Below are 17232 nucleotides of genomic sequence, written 5' to 3'. Positions count from 1 at the left end.
GTCGTCCAGAATGTGACAAAAATGTCATAGGTTAGTATGTCGTCCAAAATGTGACAAAAAAGTCATAGGTTAGTCTTCCAAAATGTGACTTAAAAATCATACTATAGTATGTCTTCCAAAATGAGACAAAAAAGTCATACTATAGTATGTCTTCCAAAATGAGACGAAAAGTCATACTATAGTATGTCGTCCAAAATGAGACAAAAAAGTCATAGGTTAGTATGTCGTCCAAAATGTGACTAAAAAGTCATAGGTTAGTATGTCGTCCAAAATGTGACAAAAAAAGTCATAGGTTAGTATGTCGTCCAAAATGTGACAAAAAAGTCATACTTTAGTATGTCGTCCCAAATTGGTCAAAAAAGTCATACTTTAGTATGTCGTCCCAAATTGGTCAAAAAAATCATACTATAGTATGTCTTCCAAAATGTGACAAAAAAGTCATAGTATAGTATGTCGTCCAAAATGTGACAAAAAAGTCATAGGTTAGTATGTCGTCCAGAATGTGACAAAAATGTCATAGGTTAGTATGTCGTCCAAAATGTGACAAAAAAGTCATAGGTTAGTCTTCCAAAATGTGACTTAAAAATCATACTATAGTATGTCTTCCAAAATGAGACAAAAAAGTCATACTATAGTATGTCTTCCAAAATGAGACGAAAAAGTCATACTATAGTATGTCGTCCAAAATGAGACAAAAAAGTCATAGGTTAGTATGTCGTCCAAAATGTGACTAAAAAGTCATAGGTTAGTATGTCGTCCAAAATGTGACAAAAAAAGTCATAGGTTAGTATGTCGTCCAAAATGTGACAAAAAAGTCATACTTTAGTATGTCGTCCCAAATTGGTCAAAAAAGTCATACTTTAGTATGTCGTCCCAAATTGGTCAAAAAAATCATACTATAGTATGTCTTCCAAAATGTGACAAAAAAGTCATAGTATAGTATGTCGTCCAAAATGTGACAAAAAAGTCATAGGTTAGTATGTCGTCCAGAATGTGACAAAAATGTCATAGGTTAGTATGTCGTCCAAAATGTGACAAAAAAGTCATAGGTTAGTCTTCCAAAATGTGACTTAAAAATCATACTATAGTATGTCTTCCAAAATGAGACAAAAAAGTCATACTATAGTATGTCTTCCAAAATGAGACGAAAAAGTCATACTATAGTATGTCGTCCAAAATGAGACAAAAAAGTCATAGGTTAGTATGTCGTCCAAAATGTGACTAAAAAGTCATAGGTTAGTATGTCGTCCAAAATGTGACAAAAAAAGTCATAGGTTAGTATGTCGTCCAAAATGTGACAAAAAAGTCATACTTTAGTATGTCGTCCCAAATTGGTCAAAAAAATCATACTATAGTATTTCTTCCAAAATGAGACGAAAAAGTCATACTATAGTATGTCTTCCAAAATGAGACGAAAAAGTCATACTATAGTATGTCTTCCAAAATGAGACGAAAAAGTCATACTGCGTTGAGTTATTGCATTCTAATAAAACGATGCATATACAGTCTATAAAGCATAGCTCTAGAAACAAGTGCCTCCTCTCAGCTGGAAATATATACAGCATCTAAATATATATCTCATGGCAAAATGGCTGTTCACTTCTCGTAAACCACGTGGAGTCATATGCTGGGAAATGATGGATTAAGGATACAGATTAAATGTGACTCACATACAAGCATGTATTGTGCTTATGTTCACAATGTCACACTCCTGCTTGGTAAACATGAGACTGAGACACGTGTTCAACAAACATACTAAACATTATTTGCGTATTGATATTGATTTAATTTAAAGAAAAAAGATATACATTGACAAAAGAACATCTACATTGTCAGTGTTCAACTGAATGAGCTTGAACAGCCTACAATAATATAATTGAATATAGGGACCCATTGGCCCTAATTAGAGCTAAAGTGCACTGCTTTGTCTACAAAGCAGTTCATTGGTGTGAAAGGATATACATCTTTGGTGATACTTGTTTAGTGATTGCTGGACAGACCCTGACTGACCCCACTGTGTGAATTACAGTAAATGGCGTTGATGTGGTGGGAATATGCAGCCTCTCAGCTGGGATGAGATTACCCGGTGACTGAAAGGACTTTGTGGGATTACTGCACATGAGCCTGTCTGGAGGCTAATGTGGCCCCACTCTGCGTCTACAAGGGGGTAAAAGGATGTTCCTGATGGTTGTGTCATTACACCTCAGCATGCACTGTTGACCTCTGAATGAATGGATCCTGGTTTGTTTTTGTCTGCTGTTTCAGTGAGAGGAGTAGTAATGACTGCCTTTCTGGTCAAAAGCCTGGGAAATCAATTATCAGCATCTCTGGATGGAAACACAAACAGCACATCGCTGCCTGAGTGATGTACGTCATAATTGGTAGCTCTTTTTTTGTTTCGCTGGTTTATCATTATTATTATTATATTTATTAGCCCTTGACAAAGAGCATGGTGATAATAAAGCCTCATCTGCCCTGCAATCAAAACCAAAAAAGCTGTCAGTGAGTGCTGTGCTCTATTTCCATCTTCAAATGACACGGCAAGGCAGTTTTATCTAAAGAGCACAGAGGCAAATTGAAGGTGCTGTACAGACACGTTAAAAAACAACAACATATTTAAAAATAACAGAAACAGATACTTATACATATACATAAATATTTTGCCTAATTATAGATGGTAAAGTGGGAGGGGCTTTTTGGTTTTGCAAATGTTGTTGCTGTAAACTGTTGGAAAAGCAATAAAAAGTTAATTTCCAAAAAAAATAAAAATACAATAAAATAAATAACAGAAACAGAATTGTGTCTTGTGATGCATGGGCAAACTGCAGGGTGTACCCTACGTTTCATCCTATGTCAGCTGAGGTTGGCACCAGCACCCCTGTGACCCTCGTGTAGAGGATAAAGCGGTAGAAGATGAGTGAGTGAGTGAGTGAGTGAGTGAGTGAGTGAGAAACAGAATTGTGACAATCATCCATCCATTATCTACCGCTTTATCCTCCACATGAGTGTCGCAGGTGCCAATCTCAGCTGACATAGAGTGAAAGACGGTGTCACACCCTGGACAGATGACCAGTCCATCACAGAGACAGAAACAACCACCCACTCCCACTATGGGAGGAAGCTGGAAAACTGGGGAAAACTCACACACACACAGGGAGAACAGGCAAACAAACAACACAAAACATAATTATATATTTTATATAAAATGCTTTTCTAGTCTTGATGACCACTCAAAGCCATTCACACGCTGCCAGCCATCAGGATCAACATGGGGTTAAGGGTCTTGCCCATGGACACATCAGCATGTAATGGAATCAAACCGACAACCTTCGAAGACAACAATTTGTCAAAAAGAGTATAAGCAACATTTAACATTTATAGAAGGATCAACAATAACATCAGTTTTAACATCAACATGTTTTTAAAGAAAAAGGAGTAAACATTTTTGTTTAAATTAGTGATGCAATACAACAGAGCTAAAATGTCTACAAGATGTAAAAAAAGAGAGCATCAAACAAAAAAGTAAACATGACAATGTTCAATCAGATTCTAATATTATTACTGAATGTGATTATAAGGCAAAAACAGCACAAACAGACTTGGTTGGATCCTAAAATACATTCACTCTCTTTGCCAGAGGAGATAAAGTGTAGTAAAGCTCAGTGTGTGCACAGATCACAGATGTCAGCTGAACTGCATCAGCTTGAAACCAATGATGCTGTGGGCCATCTTCATCCTGCAGACACTTTCTCTTTACGCTATTAAAATTAAAATTAAAAATAACTCAGTGTGAAACACTTTACACTGCAAAATCCTGTCAAATTTGCTGTCAGGGCCAAAATAAATACCTGCCGTCAGAAATCCAGTACTTGTCCAGACAATAAATCACTTTCACACCTACGGTCAATTTAGAGTGTCCAATGTACCTAATCCCCGTATTGCATGTTTTTGGACTGTGGGAGGAAGCCGGAGAACCCGGAGAAAACCCACGTCCACAAACTGCATATGTGACTTAATTAATGAATTTCTTCCCTTTACTCATTTTTTGTTGTATTATCGTTAAGAGCATTGGGTTGAGGTGACCACAGATAATTAGCCAGTTTGACCTTCACAGAAGGTCACCCTGGCCTGTTAGTGGATTAGACATGAGTGTGTGACTGTGTCATGGATTAAAGCTCCAGTCACACACACACACACACACACACAAGGCCATTGTCTATGCTAAGTCTTTCATTCATTAAATCACTGACATGATATTATACTGTACAGAGAGCCTTTGAACGTCTCATGCAGTATGGATTTCAACAAAAATGTATGTGGTGGGGAAAAAAAATTGAATTCCACAATATTCTTTTTTTCAATTTACAAAAGAGTAGAAAACATTTTATTTTATTGAAAGTGTGATAATGTAAGAAATTATAATCACAACACAAAGTCTGACCTCACAAGGTGACACAGCGTCTAACCAAAAAAGCTTGTTGATTGAAAAAGGCTCATTGAATGAAGTCTAACTGATGAGTGGATCCTCTTCTAAATCCTTCAACGTTCACAACAGCTAAAGCTCCCTAATAGAGACGCAGGGGCCGCGGTTGAGCGGCTAAAGCCTGACGTCAGTCCACAGCTGTGTGAAGCCCAGGAAGGTGCAAAGCAGGAGACGGCTTACACTGGACAAATCCACATGTCACTCAAACGCACCGCACGCAACAGTGTCACTGTCATTACAGCATTATCGCTCAACACGCTACTCTAGACCTGCACAGGTGAGTGCAAGTCTAGAGTCAAACAACGTGAGATGGTTTGATACAGATCATCACAATCGTACACTCGTGGTTTTGTTGTACACAGCAAGAGAAACAAACACACACGCGCACAGATAGACCCCTAAGTGGCACGCTTCACTTGCTTTTATATATCGTCCAAAGAGTTGTCATTTCACCGAGACAGCAGTCATTTTGTAGGAACGTTAATTAAAATGAATATATATGTTTATGGTCTCTGTCGCACTAAGACGAGCGAGTTTTAAACCTGTGACCCACTAAAGAAGGTGATTAACACTGTTAACACTAACACACTGGAAACCAACAATAACAACTCCTTGAAGCTCAGTGAAAATGTAACGGTTGGAAAACGCGACAATTTACCATGTTTTAATTTACAGTTTCTCAGTCGATCATTTTATTCAGCCAATTGATGGAAGATTTAAAAAATACTGAGTTGTAAATGAAAGGGATTAACATCACTGCTAAAAATGAAGAAGAAGACAAAGAAGAATAAATCATTGTGTTCACCGAGGGTCTTCTGTTCCCACTGAGCCTAGAGCCGTGTTTCAATCATGGTACAGTTTGGTTTGGTACAGTACGGCACAGTTTGGAACGGTAAAGCCCTGGGTTCAGGGATGGTTTCGGCTGAGATACGTAGCGCTGACAACGAACAAGGACATGGAACGCGACACAACAGACAAAAACAATGGAGGACATCCAGCAGCTCGTCTTTTTCTGCTTGGTTTGAGGCTGTTTGACTCAACAAGACGTCAAACTTTGTACGAGAATAGAGTAGGGACGGTTATTCTGGTACTACTCCTAATGGAAAAGCAGAAAACATCCGTACTGTACCAAAATGTTCCTCATTGGAAACATGACAAAAGCCGCTAAAAACCTGAGTCATTTCACCTGGTAGTTAATGCTTTTCCCCACAACAACGTTACATTTTTAAATTGATGATTATACGGGATTTCCCATTTACATTTAAGCCACTGCCCCCTAAAATCAGATCAGCTTCAGTTTGTGATTTGATTACAAACACAAACAAGAGAGAGCAGCAACTTTTAAATCCCGCCTGACACATCTTACAAATCACAGCACTGCTTTATTTAAATGAGAGACAAAGTGAGCAGGTATCTGATGTCAGTGAGGAAACTAAACCCACAGCAGTCATACATCAGCAGCGTGTTCATCAGTCTTTGTCAGCGGCAGCGTCAGCAGATGCTGGGGGAAGCGGATTGCTTCACTGTTGCGGCGCATGTACGCGTGGCCGCTGATGGGATAGCACATCTCTGTGAAGGTCAGGTTGGCCACGGTGATGGCGCAGCGTCCCTGCACTTTAAAGCCCGACTTGCGGTAGAAGGGAACCAGGAAGTCCTCGCACATCAGCACCGCTCTGCGCACGCTGGGCAGACAGCGCAGGTACTGCAGGTAGCGCCACATCAGGATGGGACCTTTGCCCTGCTGCCTGAAGGTGCGATGGACGGCGAGGACGTGGATGTGGACGGTGTTGCCGCGGGGTTTGTGGAGAGTCAGCGCCTCCTGGAGCAAGTTTGATAGAAGTCACGAGTCATGTACTTTGTATTTAATTTTATTTAATTGTATTTAACTTTATTTGAGAGAGAGGAGGGACATGCAGCAGGGTGTCTTACTGTTGTGAGTCTGTCCTGGTCCCAGAGAGAGCCGATGATAAACGCCACCAGTCTTCCCTCCTCAAACCAGCCCATGGACAACTCCGGACACAGCGTGAGGAAGTGACGCACCTCGTCCAGGTGGAGGGGACAATCACCTGACACTGAGATGAAGGCTGAAAAGAAACAGAAGGAGGAGGGTGAGGAGGAGGAGGGAGAGATTGGCCCGTGCGCAAATGGTTTGCCACAACTTTTACGCAGAGTGGATGCAGCGCAAACCGCTCAATACCCGCCCAACAAACAGGACACACATTTAGCAAGAGCTCTTAGAAAGCACATTATGATATAAAAAATGTAAGTGACCAAGTTAAATGTAAAGAAATAAATGTTTCGTTGCGCGGAGTGGTTTTTACGCACAGCGCTCCGTCGCGCCATCGCGTCTTTCTGCTCCCGTGGGGTTTCTGCTGAGATAATAATTGTTCACTCACCTTCTCGCTCGATTTCAAACACACTTATAGCATCTTGCGTGTTGAGCGGTCGCACTTCGCTCGCGGGAAGCGTGTGTCTCCTCTGGATGCCGGGAGAAACAGAAGGTGGCGGCTGCATTGGTTTGATGAAAGGCTGCGCGCCCACAACAGACATCATATGATCTCAGCGTCGTCTTCTTCTTTTTCTTCTCCTTCACAGCAACAGTAATAATAATAATAATAATGATGATGATAAGAAGAAGAAGAACCTCGGTGGGTGTCGTGTCCTTCTCCGCGGCTCTGCAGGGTTTCACCTCTGCTCTGTCAGACCCTGCGAGCAGAACATGGAGTGTTTTTTATAGAACAAATCTCCCGGCGGTGATTCACCGCCTCATTTGCATTTGAATATGTGAAGTCAGTGAATGAATGAATGAGTGAATGGATGAATGAATGAAGGCCACAGCGGTGTCCAGCAATTTCCCCAACCTTACAATTAACTATGTCCATTTTAAATAACAAACAGCTTAATATCGAATGGCTTTCGATTAATCTCAGCAGCCAACAGTTCACTCAGGAGCAGCTGCTAAATCTAAATAAAAGGACTGTACATTTCAATGCATTAAAGGTTAATAATTAACTGAGCATCTGATAAATGAAAGTCTGGAGTGAGACTGTGGAAAAAGTCTAAACAGCATCATGGAAGCAAATACTTATTTTTGAGTAATTTGCAAAAAGCAAGAAAGAAAGAACTTTGACATATTTTAATAATTAAATAATCTTAATTGTGACATATTTTTATTGTTAATCTATTTGAAATTCATAAAAATACTGAAAAACTAAAGACGATCAGGGAAAAACTCCCAACGATCAGTGTGTGAGGTTGTTTTTCACTTACCGCAGTGTCAGTGAAGCTCTGTGGACAGACTGTGTGACCACTTCTCCTTCTCCCGCCTTTGTCTCTTCATTATGAAGTGATTATTACTATGAGTCACATGATGAAGGATTAGAGAGAAGTTGTTTCCACAACTCTGCGCATTACAGTCTCTTTATCTTCTGTCTGTCACATGAGAATGACACTCTCTTTTCACTCCTGCCTGTAAATGACAGTTATCACTTTACAGTTTGGTTCTTAATTATTATTAATTTTTTGTAAATCATACAGCACTAATGATCACATTACTGAACACTAAATATAATGGTTTACCATGGTCTACCACCATGTCCACCTACTACCATGTCTACCTTACCTACTACCATGTAGGTAGGAAGGTAGGTAGGTACCTTACCTACTACCAGGTAGGTAGGTCAAAAGTGTAATTAATTACAGAATTACAAACACTCCGGTCCAGTTCAGAAAACTTGTACTTTGCTCCAGTCTCTAAATACAGATGCATGTGTTTGTTGTCATATTGATTGTCAATGTTTGGATAAAAAAAATGGAGATGAGAGTGAATTGGGCTCCATAGACTTTAATGCATTACATAGCTCCTAATAACTCATGAACTGTACATGTCAGGATAATAAGCACAGGTACAGTTTATCAATGTGCAATACTGAGCATTCTGAAACATGAATGGAATTTGCACTGTATACAATAGCAGAGATATAAATACAGTCGTTGTCTATAGGTTTGTTTTTAAGTCTTAATAACTCAAAAAGTATAAAAGTTATCAATAAGAAAAGTCATAGCACCCATCTACAAAGAATCCCAGACGGCTTGACATATCAATCATCGCTGTAACATACAGTAAAAACTATAGGACGTACAAATCAAAGAAAGTCGGGTGTCCGCTAATATCTCATTTCATATGCAAATGTATGAATATTTTATGAAAATACCTTTAGGATATTACGTGTGCTTCAATACATGAACAGTATATGTGGCATAAATGAGTTTCAAGTGAGTGAAGAAGGCACAGAATAATAATAAGAAGAAAGCAAGAGAGCATGAGTGTGACCGTTCACTTCCACCACTCACCAAATAATTACAAGTCAACACTGACCTACTGTCAAACATCTGAGGAACCAACACTGGTCAAAGGAGCGATGTCGTGTAGCACGAAGGCAACAAGGCAGCCAGCAGTCACATTTCTATGGGCAAGCACACGATTCTAGCACAGGACTGTCAAAAGAAACTACTCAGTTATACTTCAACTGTAACATAACTAAACCAATTCATACGTATATGATGCACGTAAGAGTATGTCGTAGAGAGTCTTCCATCGCCGTCTGCTCCTTTTTTAAATATTGCAACGCTATTATCTTAGCATTTGGAAGCATTTATCTAAACAATGGTCCAACCAAGGATGATGAACATGCACTCACTGAATCACGAGCACAACTCAACTGGAAGGTTTACTCGTTTCTAACATGTGCACAAAAAAAGTAGAGAGTTGTAATATCAAGGGCCAGTGAAGGCCAGTGAAGCAGTCTTTACTGGAAGTTGTTTTTTATGAACCTGCAGCTCGACAAGGTCAATGTAATGTTTCTGTAAGTGGGGAGGAAAGAAAATGACATTGGTGTCCAAATGCTGGTGTGTGCTAAGATTTAGAGCTGATAACATCAGACATTATGGTGGTTTTCTTGCTTAGATCATGCTGCGTGTGGTTTGAAGAGAGCTCAGCGGCTGTGAAAGTCTTTTTTAGGAGGAGCAAGATGAAAACTCTGTCTTCAGGCTGAGAGGGTCTGGGTATTTGTGTGTATGCTGAGATGAGATATATAAGTGGGAAAGCAAAAGTTCAGGCTTCTGCTCGTCTACTCTGACTGGGGCACCGGTGTCTCGTTGGCATTGTTGTCAGTTATCTTGTTTTCCAGCTCCTCATCAGACAGAAGGTCCAAGGACGTTCCTTCCACCTGCAGCTGACGTCGGCCCGAGCGACTGGAGGAGAAGCTGATGGGGCCGCCGCGCCTGCCGGAGTGGGAGGACAAAAGGAGTGTGTTAAAGATGTAGTGTGTACATTTTTCACATCAACACATGTCCATGGATGGAGGCAACAGGTTGGAGTACGACTGCAAACACAAAGAGGCGCGGAAGGAAAGTATCAGAAGTGAATTCTACTGCCCGTTCAGCAGTTTGCCCGGATGGACTCTTCTTGCCCCCACCCACCCGTGGGCTGCTGGTGTATACACACAAACGCTCCCACAGTCAGGTCTGAGAGTATAAGTTGACAGAGCCCATTTTTCCAAACAGGCACAAAAAACATCAACAAAAGCAAAAATCACTAAAACTGCTACAACACTGTACCTCAGGCGGTTCTTGAGAGTGTGAACCTCACGGCTCAGGCCCTCGCTGGCCTCGGTTGCGTCGTCCAGCTCCCTCTGCAGTTTCCTGCGTGAGGCGTTGGCCCGCGTGGCCTCCTCCTCCGCCTCCTCCAGCTGACGCTTCAGCTGCTTCATGCGAGAGTTGGCCTTCTCAACCTTTGAGAGATTGTTGTGTGGGTTATAACTGGTGGCTTATAAACAGTGAGTCATAACATTATTTACCCTTAGTGCTCACACGGCACGGATTTGCAGGTGCACCCTTGGTAAATTGCAGCGGGGATTATATACAACTCCTTATATGGACATCCTGAAGGTGTGTGTTTATAGGTCACATCTTTAGGCTTTATAAAATGTGTCTTTCTGTCTTCTTATGTGTCGTTGTCAATGTTTTAATTCAGTTTAAATTGCAAGTTTTTTTTTAAACTGTGAGTGATGATTGTGCAGAAGTCACAAAATAGATTTTTTTTTTTTTTTTTTCAAATAGAAATTTGTCAAATGCAATCTGATTTTAAAGATTTTGAGTACTTTTTCGCTCAGGTGTGCTGAAAAAAGGTGTGTTCTAACATTGTGTGACAGACTTACTTGTTCCTTAAACTGGTCGGCATGGCGACGCTCGTCCTCCACCTGCATGCAGACCTCCTTCAGCTTCTTCTCAGTCCTTCTCACGATCTTGTTGGCAGTTGCCCGCTCCCTTTAACCGAGAAGGTCAGACAGATTGCAGTCACATATTTCCACTTGGCTTTAAAAGTGCCCTCCTTATAATAAAAGTTAACTGGTTAAAATGAAAAAACAAGCATGCAGAGGATTCCCACCTGGCCTCCTGCTCCAGCTGCTCCTCCAGCTGTGCTATCTTGGCTTCCAGAGCAGTGATGGAGGCCTTGAACCTGTTCTTCACTGAACCCTCCAGCTCACCCAGCTTGGCCCGAAGCTCCTTGTTCTGTCGCTCCAGTTGCTGCCGAGCGTTTTCGCTCTTCTGGGCTGTGCTGCGCTCTGCGCTCAACTCTGTGGTCAGGGTGTCCACCTGGAGGGAGAACAAGCGAGGGTGACAACAGAAGGAGAAAGAGTTTCAAGTTTTAAATGAATCCTTAACCTGAATCTAATCATGTTTTCCTTGGATCATCTCATCTTTTTTTGAGTTAAGCCACTCAAAGCCGGACAAAACACAGCCAAAAACATCACCTCTTTGGCAGAGGTAATGAAACGAGGGATGAGGAATAAACAATAAACAAGGTGTTGAGCACCACACCTGCATGGTCGTTTTTCTGAAGCGGTCATTGAGCAGCTCCATGTTGCCCTGCTCCTCCTCCAGCTCCTCCTCCAGCTGAGCGATACGAGCCTCCAGCCTCCTCTTCTCGTCCATGAGAGCAGACCTGACCCACAGGGAAACATCAGATCACGTCACGCTACACGACGACAAAACCACTGTTGTCAAAGTACATGACTGCATTGTTCGCCTCCATCACCATGTCTCTGCTAAAAGGAGCTACTTGGAAATAAGTGCGACCAAAAATGTCAAAATAGATGATCGGTGAACTCAAGGGTGCTCGAGGGCTTCGGTACATACAGCATAAGCGTAGAAAGCGCGACATATACTCTTCTACAAAGTTAACAATGTTTACTTTTTCAAGGAGACTTTGCCTAAAATAAACGTACAGCATATCATCCCAGGGTAACTGAGGTGTCTGTGATTAAGTAGGTAGAGCAGGTCGTCTTCTAAACCATTCTTTCCAACAGACTGTGTCACCAAATACATTTGCTAATATTTTCCAGCTTTTTATTTAAAGAATTATTAAATAACTTGCATAAAACATCAATCACATATCTCTTAATGACAGCTGGTTTATCTCGTATACAATAATATCCCATGCAACAGAAATGGCAGTAAAAATCGGCGGCATGCACACATTTGCTCTTGTTTGTCATCTTTAACGTTTGTCACCACATAACAGGTTTGGGAGAAAAAGAGTCCACATGTGGTCCATGTGGTGCGTGACGTACTTTCCAGACGTGCTGTTTGAAATCTCATCTTGCAGCTCATCCCGTTCCTGCTCAGCATGACGCCGACCTCTCTCAGATGATGCCAGATCCTGCACAGAAAGAATAAAAGGTGAGACAGGCTCCTCTCCTCTCTGTGCACTTACACCAATAGAAAAGCACGTGTACCTCGTGTAGCTGTACAATCTCAGCCTCCAGACTTTTGAGTTTCTTCTCATTTTCCTTGGAAAGGGCAAAAATATCATCTCTGGAAGCTCGAGCATCTTCCAGCTCCCTCTGATAGTCTTTCATTTGGGCCTGGAGGCACAAATGGAAGAAGACATGTGAATGAAGTACATGTATAACAGTAACTGACTCAACTCTACGTACTGCATGAATCAAATCTTTACCTGTAACTTGCGCAGCTGTTTGATGGCCTCATCTCGAGCCTTGTTAGCGCCCTCTATGTGACCCTCAATATCCTTCAAATCCATCTCCAGTTTCTTCTTCGCAGCAACAGCCAGACCTCTCTGCTTCCTCTCATCCTCTAACTCCGCCTCCATCTCTCGCACCTGAAAGGAGAAGCCTTTAGTTTGATGCAATTACAGTGTATTTTTAAATGTTTCCTCAGTGTCAGGTGTTGCTCTGCACCTGTTTGACCAGCGCTCGCTTCTTCTCGTCATTCTGATCGTCCCGAGCCTGGAGGTCTCTCTCAAACTGGGCTTTCATGGCCTGCATGTTGACCTCCAGACGCAGCTTGGCGTCTTCTGTGGCCTGCAGCTCATCCTCCAGCTCCTCAAGCTGAGTCTTCATCTCCTCCAGCTGTTGGTCCAGAGTGCGCTTGGACTTCTCCAGCTCGTGGACCTGACAGGCAGGAGATAAAGCGAGGATGACTGGTTAAACTACCATCTGCCATCCAACATGCACGTGTAGTTAATTGATCCAAACACTCACATTCTTGCCCACATCATCCTTTGAGCTCATCAGATCTTCCATGTCAGCACGGAGCTGCTTGTTAACCCTCTCCAGCTCCTCTTTGGCCTCCAGTGCTTCATCCAGAGCTCTTGTCATGGACAGAGCTTTGGTCTCCTTCTCTCTGGCCTCCGCTTCAGCGCGGTCACGTTCTTCAGCATAGCGAGCTGAGATGCTCTTCTCTTCAGCCAGCATCTACACAGCAGGGTTATGAAGTCATAATCGGTAAGAAACTGGAATTGTGTGAAAGGTATAGCTGGTATTTTGATGGAGGAGTAAATGAAGCGTTCTCACCTGATCAAACTTCTTCTGTTTCTTCTCCAGGTTGGAAACAATCTGTCTCTGGTGATCCAAATCCACGGTTAGATCATCCAACTCCTGCTGCAGACGAGTCTTTGTCTTCTCCATCTTTTCAAAGGCAATAGTCTTCTCCTCCAGACGCTGGTTGGTCAGCTCCAGGTCCTTGTGCAGCTTCTTCTTCATCTCCTCCAGGCCCTCTATTGTTCCCACATCGTCCTCCAGCTTCTTCTTGCTCTCTGATAACTTTGAACAGAAGAAAAACAAAACAAAACAAAATGATGAATAAAAATCAGCACAAAATTATGTTTAAACATAGTTTATACTAGAGATCACACAGTCCTCACATGAGCCTGGAGAGTCAACATCTGTTTTTCCAGATTCTTGCGCGCCTCCTCGTCCTCCTCTTGCTGCTCCTGAAGAGCGCTCTTCTCGTCCTCCAGCTGCCGCATACGACTGCTGAAGTTCAGTTTCTGACGTGTCTCCTCTTGGAGCAGTTCCTACAAGAGAACCCAGTATTGGTTCGTTTAGTTGGACAGAAAATGACATTTGGTTTTTGAGGATTTAAGCTCAGAGATACTGAACGTCACCTGTGTGTCTTGTAGTTGACTCTCCAGTCCAGCGACATCTTTGGCAGTCTTGATCCCCTTCCTCTCGGCATCTTCCAGCATGGCTGACACATTGTCTAACTCCGTCTGTGTGTAAGTGCAAATCAGGTGTAAGTTAAATGTACTTGTACAGGTGTAAGATTTAGAGGGCTTACTGGCCAAAATATACATTACCTCCCATAAGTATGTTCATATAAGCGTATAATCACTTTAAAATAAAAAAAACATGTAATATGGGGATGAGGTAAATTGGACACTCTAAATTGACTGTAGGTGTGAAAGTGAATGGTTGTTTGTCTCTATATGTGTCCCTGTGATGGACTTGTGATCTGTCCAGGGTGTACCCCGCCTATCGCCATCGATAGCAGCCCCCGCGATTCTTATGTGGAGGATAAAGCAGTAGAAAATGGATGGATGGATAATTTGCTCGCTCATCCTCCTCCTCCTGACTTTTTATTATTTAATTTATTATAATTTTTCATGTTATGTTTCATTTTCTATGCACTTATACTATAGTACTATACACAGTCCAAATTCCTCAGCTCCACTCTGATCACACACCCTGGTATAAACAGTAGAACAATATTTATGATTTTCCTCCAAGTACTACCAGAGGAAGCTTCTGTACCACTGGTGGTACACGTACCACAGTTTGAGAACCATGGTTCGAAACCATTTTTGTATATATCACTCAAACAGAGTCTTACTAGGACTGACTCCTCTGTATGAAGCGATGAAAAATGTTGGCATCTACACTTCACCTGTAGTTTGTGTGTACGTTCAGCGAGTTCTCCCTTGGCTTTCTCTCCCTCTGTGACTCTGGCCATGAACTCCTGCAGCTGAGCCTCCAGTTTCTTCCTCTTGTGTTCGGACTCTGTCTTTGCCTGCTGCAGGGTCTTCACCTCGCTGGTCAGCTCCTTATTGGCGCTCTCCTGGCTCTGCTTGGTCTTTTCCAGGTTAGCCTTGAACTAGAAACATAATCAAGAGTCAACATTTGTGTTGTCAGAAGATGAAGTCAGACACGGTCTTCTTTTTGTTGAGGTTGTTATAGATATATTAAGTGTGGTAAAGCATGTTACCCTCTTGGCCTGTTCCAGCTGTTCAGACAGCTCTTCCAAGGATGTGCCATGCCTCTGTCTCATCTCCTGGAACTGAGATTCATGGTTTTTAGTCTCCTCCTCAAGGGCCTTTTTCAGCTCAGCAACCTCCTGCTCACGCTTGGACCTACAGACAAAAAAAAAAAAGACTTTATTTTCCTATTTCCCAAGTAATAATAAAACTGCAAATGCAAAATAACCCAGCTCTAAATGCAACGCTGCACCGTACCTGAGTTCCTGCTGGGCAGCTGTCGTATCAAGCGTGTCTTCCAGCTCAGTTTTAAGGGCCTCGAGCTCTTCACTCAGATCCCTCTTGAGTTTCTCGGCTTTGTTCCTGGCCTGTTTCTCTGTTTCCAGGTCTTCCTGCAGCTCAGACAGCTGAGCCTGCATCTCCCTCACCTGTTTCAGAGCGTTGTTCTTCTGGCTAACTTCATCCTCACCCCTGATGAACAAAGATAGTCATTTTATTTATTTATTTTTACATCTAAACTGCTTATTCCTTTTACAAAAAAGTCCACAATGCAACATTAATAACATCTATTGACAGATTTATTTCCACTCCCTTCACAACACAGTGCTGCACCGCTCCACAAGGTGGCAGCAGAGGCCTGCAGTTGCAGCTTGTGGTCATCGCTGTGTGCTGTAAAAACCTCACAGCATGGTCTTACGCTTACAAATACACCATAATAAGTGACTGTGCACCACATTCCACTGCAGTGAGAATCAGTGAATAAAAGCAGCAGCGCGTCACAAATGGGCACAACAACAGTCTATTTTTACAAGACGATAACGTCACTGCTGTAAAGCCGTATATGACAGAGGTGAGGGTTATAGCGCTGTTATAGTGATGATGATGATGATGATTCTGCACAGTTATGTAGCACTTATATCCAACTGATTCATTTCACGAAGCAGAATCTCAGTGACTCAGTGTTTAAAGCCATATTTAGCTCACACATAGTCTTTGTTGGTGTTCAACGGTTCATTAGTTCTGAATAACCCTGTGTGTTGGTCCCAGTGTCTCGTACCTCGCCTGCATCATCTGCTGCTCCTCTTCCTTCTTGGTCATTTGACCTTTGAGCTCCTCCATGGCGACCTGTTGCTCTGTGATCTGGTCCTGCAGGTCTGATGTCTCTCCATCCAGTTTCCTCTTAGCCTTCTCTAGTTCCTGCCGGGTCTTCTCCTCCTTCTTCAGCCTCTCTGAAACAGAAAAGAAAGGACATGAGGATGTGATGATAAGTCCGTGGTTTAAAAACATCTTTTCATTGTAGATTGTTTTTACTCCTTTACCCTCCAGATCGACCAGCATCATCTCCTGCTTATTCTTGATCTTGCCCAAGTTCTTGGCCTTCTCCTCCTCCTCGGCCAGCATTGTGGTCACCTCGTTGATACGGTCTTCCATCAACTTCTTCTCCTACACCCGCAAGACAAAAATACAATGGTTGGAACACAGCAGCTCGCCTCCTTACGCTTTCATGTTTGTCAGTATCTTACTGTGCAGTACAACTCATTAGTGTGAGAGATCCTCCATCTTCTTTTGAAAACCAAAATTACTTCTTTCCTTTTAAACCATTGCATGCCAAACCTCAGTGCTTTCTCTTCTCCCTTACCTTTTGGAATTTGGAGTTCTGGTCCTCGAGCAACAAAATGTCCTCTTCATATTTTTTCATTTTGGCCTCTGCTGTCACTTTCTCTAGCTGCAGCTTCTGCCGGGCTGCCTCCTCCTCATCTAGCTGTTCCTCCAGGTCCTACACATGCAAATAATGATCCACAGTAACAACAACAACAACAAAAACAAAGCCAACAGATTCAGGAACATTATCTTTTATAACATATTTCCAACAGCACAAAAACCCAGCATGTTTCAAGAGTGCGTCCACCCACCTGTATGTGGGACTGCATCTTCTTTTTTTCGTTCTGCATGCCCTGAGTCCTCTCCTCCTCTTCCTCCAGCCGGGACTCCAGGTCATGAAGGATCTCCTCCAGCTCTTGCTTTTTGGAAGCCAGGCGAGCTCTCATCTCCTCGGCCTCTGCAAACAGCTCTGTCTCTGCCTGCAGCTGCTCTGCTAAGATGTTCTTCTCCTCCATTAACTGCACATTAATAATATTCAGACCATCTGTTATTTATCACAGAAAACCATGTAAGTTTAAGCTAATGTACATTG

At 42.3% G+C, this 17232-nt stretch overlaps 2 protein-coding genes across 4 annotated transcripts in view; both read right to left on the bottom strand.

The window, feature by feature from the left end:
- Positions 1-4366: 4366 nt before the first annotated feature.
- On the bottom strand, positions 4367-7787 carry LOC131475376 (serotonin N-acetyltransferase-like). Of its 2 annotated transcripts, XM_058653454.1 has the most exons (4): positions 7754-7787; positions 6880-7189; positions 6413-6567; positions 4367-6302 (listed from the first exon to the last, which is right to left on the bottom strand). In XM_058653454.1, exons 2-4 carry the CDS (start codon positions 7034-7036, stop codon positions 5931-5933), a joined length of 684 nt encoding a protein of 227 aa, XP_058509437.1. In that variant the 5' UTR covers positions 7037-7189; positions 7754-7787; the 3' UTR covers positions 4367-5930. The 2 variants fall into 2 exon arrangements, with proteins under 2 accessions (XP_058509437.1, XP_058509438.1); XM_058653455.1 differs by lacking the exon at positions 7754-7787 and having other exon boundaries at positions 6880-7561.
- Positions 7788-8311: 524 nt separating this feature from the next.
- Positions 8312-17232, bottom strand: part of LOC131475321 (myosin-10) — a 51794-nt gene continuing 42873 nt past the window's right edge. For both annotated transcript variants that reach the window (XM_058653366.1, XM_058653367.1), the window contains 20 exons: positions 16952-17158; positions 16678-16815; positions 16358-16481; positions 16096-16267; positions 15297-15509; positions 15050-15194; positions 14732-14938; positions 13953-14057; positions 13710-13862; positions 13360-13608; positions 13048-13260; positions 12745-12957; positions 12504-12665; positions 12283-12411; positions 12118-12206; positions 11366-11489; positions 10932-11140; positions 10702-10810; positions 10103-10275; positions 8312-9766 (listed from right to left, as the gene is read on the bottom strand). In XM_058653366.1, the coding sequence (XP_058509349.1) occupies positions 9613-9766; positions 10103-10275; positions 10702-10810; positions 10932-11140; positions 11366-11489; positions 12118-12206; positions 12283-12411; positions 12504-12665; positions 12745-12957; positions 13048-13260; positions 13360-13608; positions 13710-13862; positions 13953-14057; positions 14732-14938; positions 15050-15194; positions 15297-15509; positions 16096-16267; positions 16358-16481; positions 16678-16815; positions 16952-17158 (3288 nt within the window). In that variant the 3' untranslated portion in view covers positions 8312-9612. The remainder of the gene's footprint in view (positions 9767-10102; positions 10276-10701; positions 10811-10931; positions 11141-11365; positions 11490-12117; positions 12207-12282; positions 12412-12503; positions 12666-12744; positions 12958-13047; positions 13261-13359; positions 13609-13709; positions 13863-13952; positions 14058-14731; positions 14939-15049; positions 15195-15296; positions 15510-16095; positions 16268-16357; positions 16482-16677; positions 16816-16951; positions 17159-17232) is intronic.

Source organism: Solea solea, chromosome 16 (genome assembly GCF_958295425.1).
Source record: "Solea solea chromosome 16, fSolSol10.1, whole genome shotgun sequence".
In the NCBI taxonomy this organism is placed as follows: domain Eukaryota; kingdom Metazoa; phylum Chordata; class Actinopteri; order Pleuronectiformes; family Soleidae; genus Solea; species Solea solea.
Note: the sequence above shows the minus strand (reverse complement) of the source record. Positions and strands in the feature narration are given on the sequence as shown.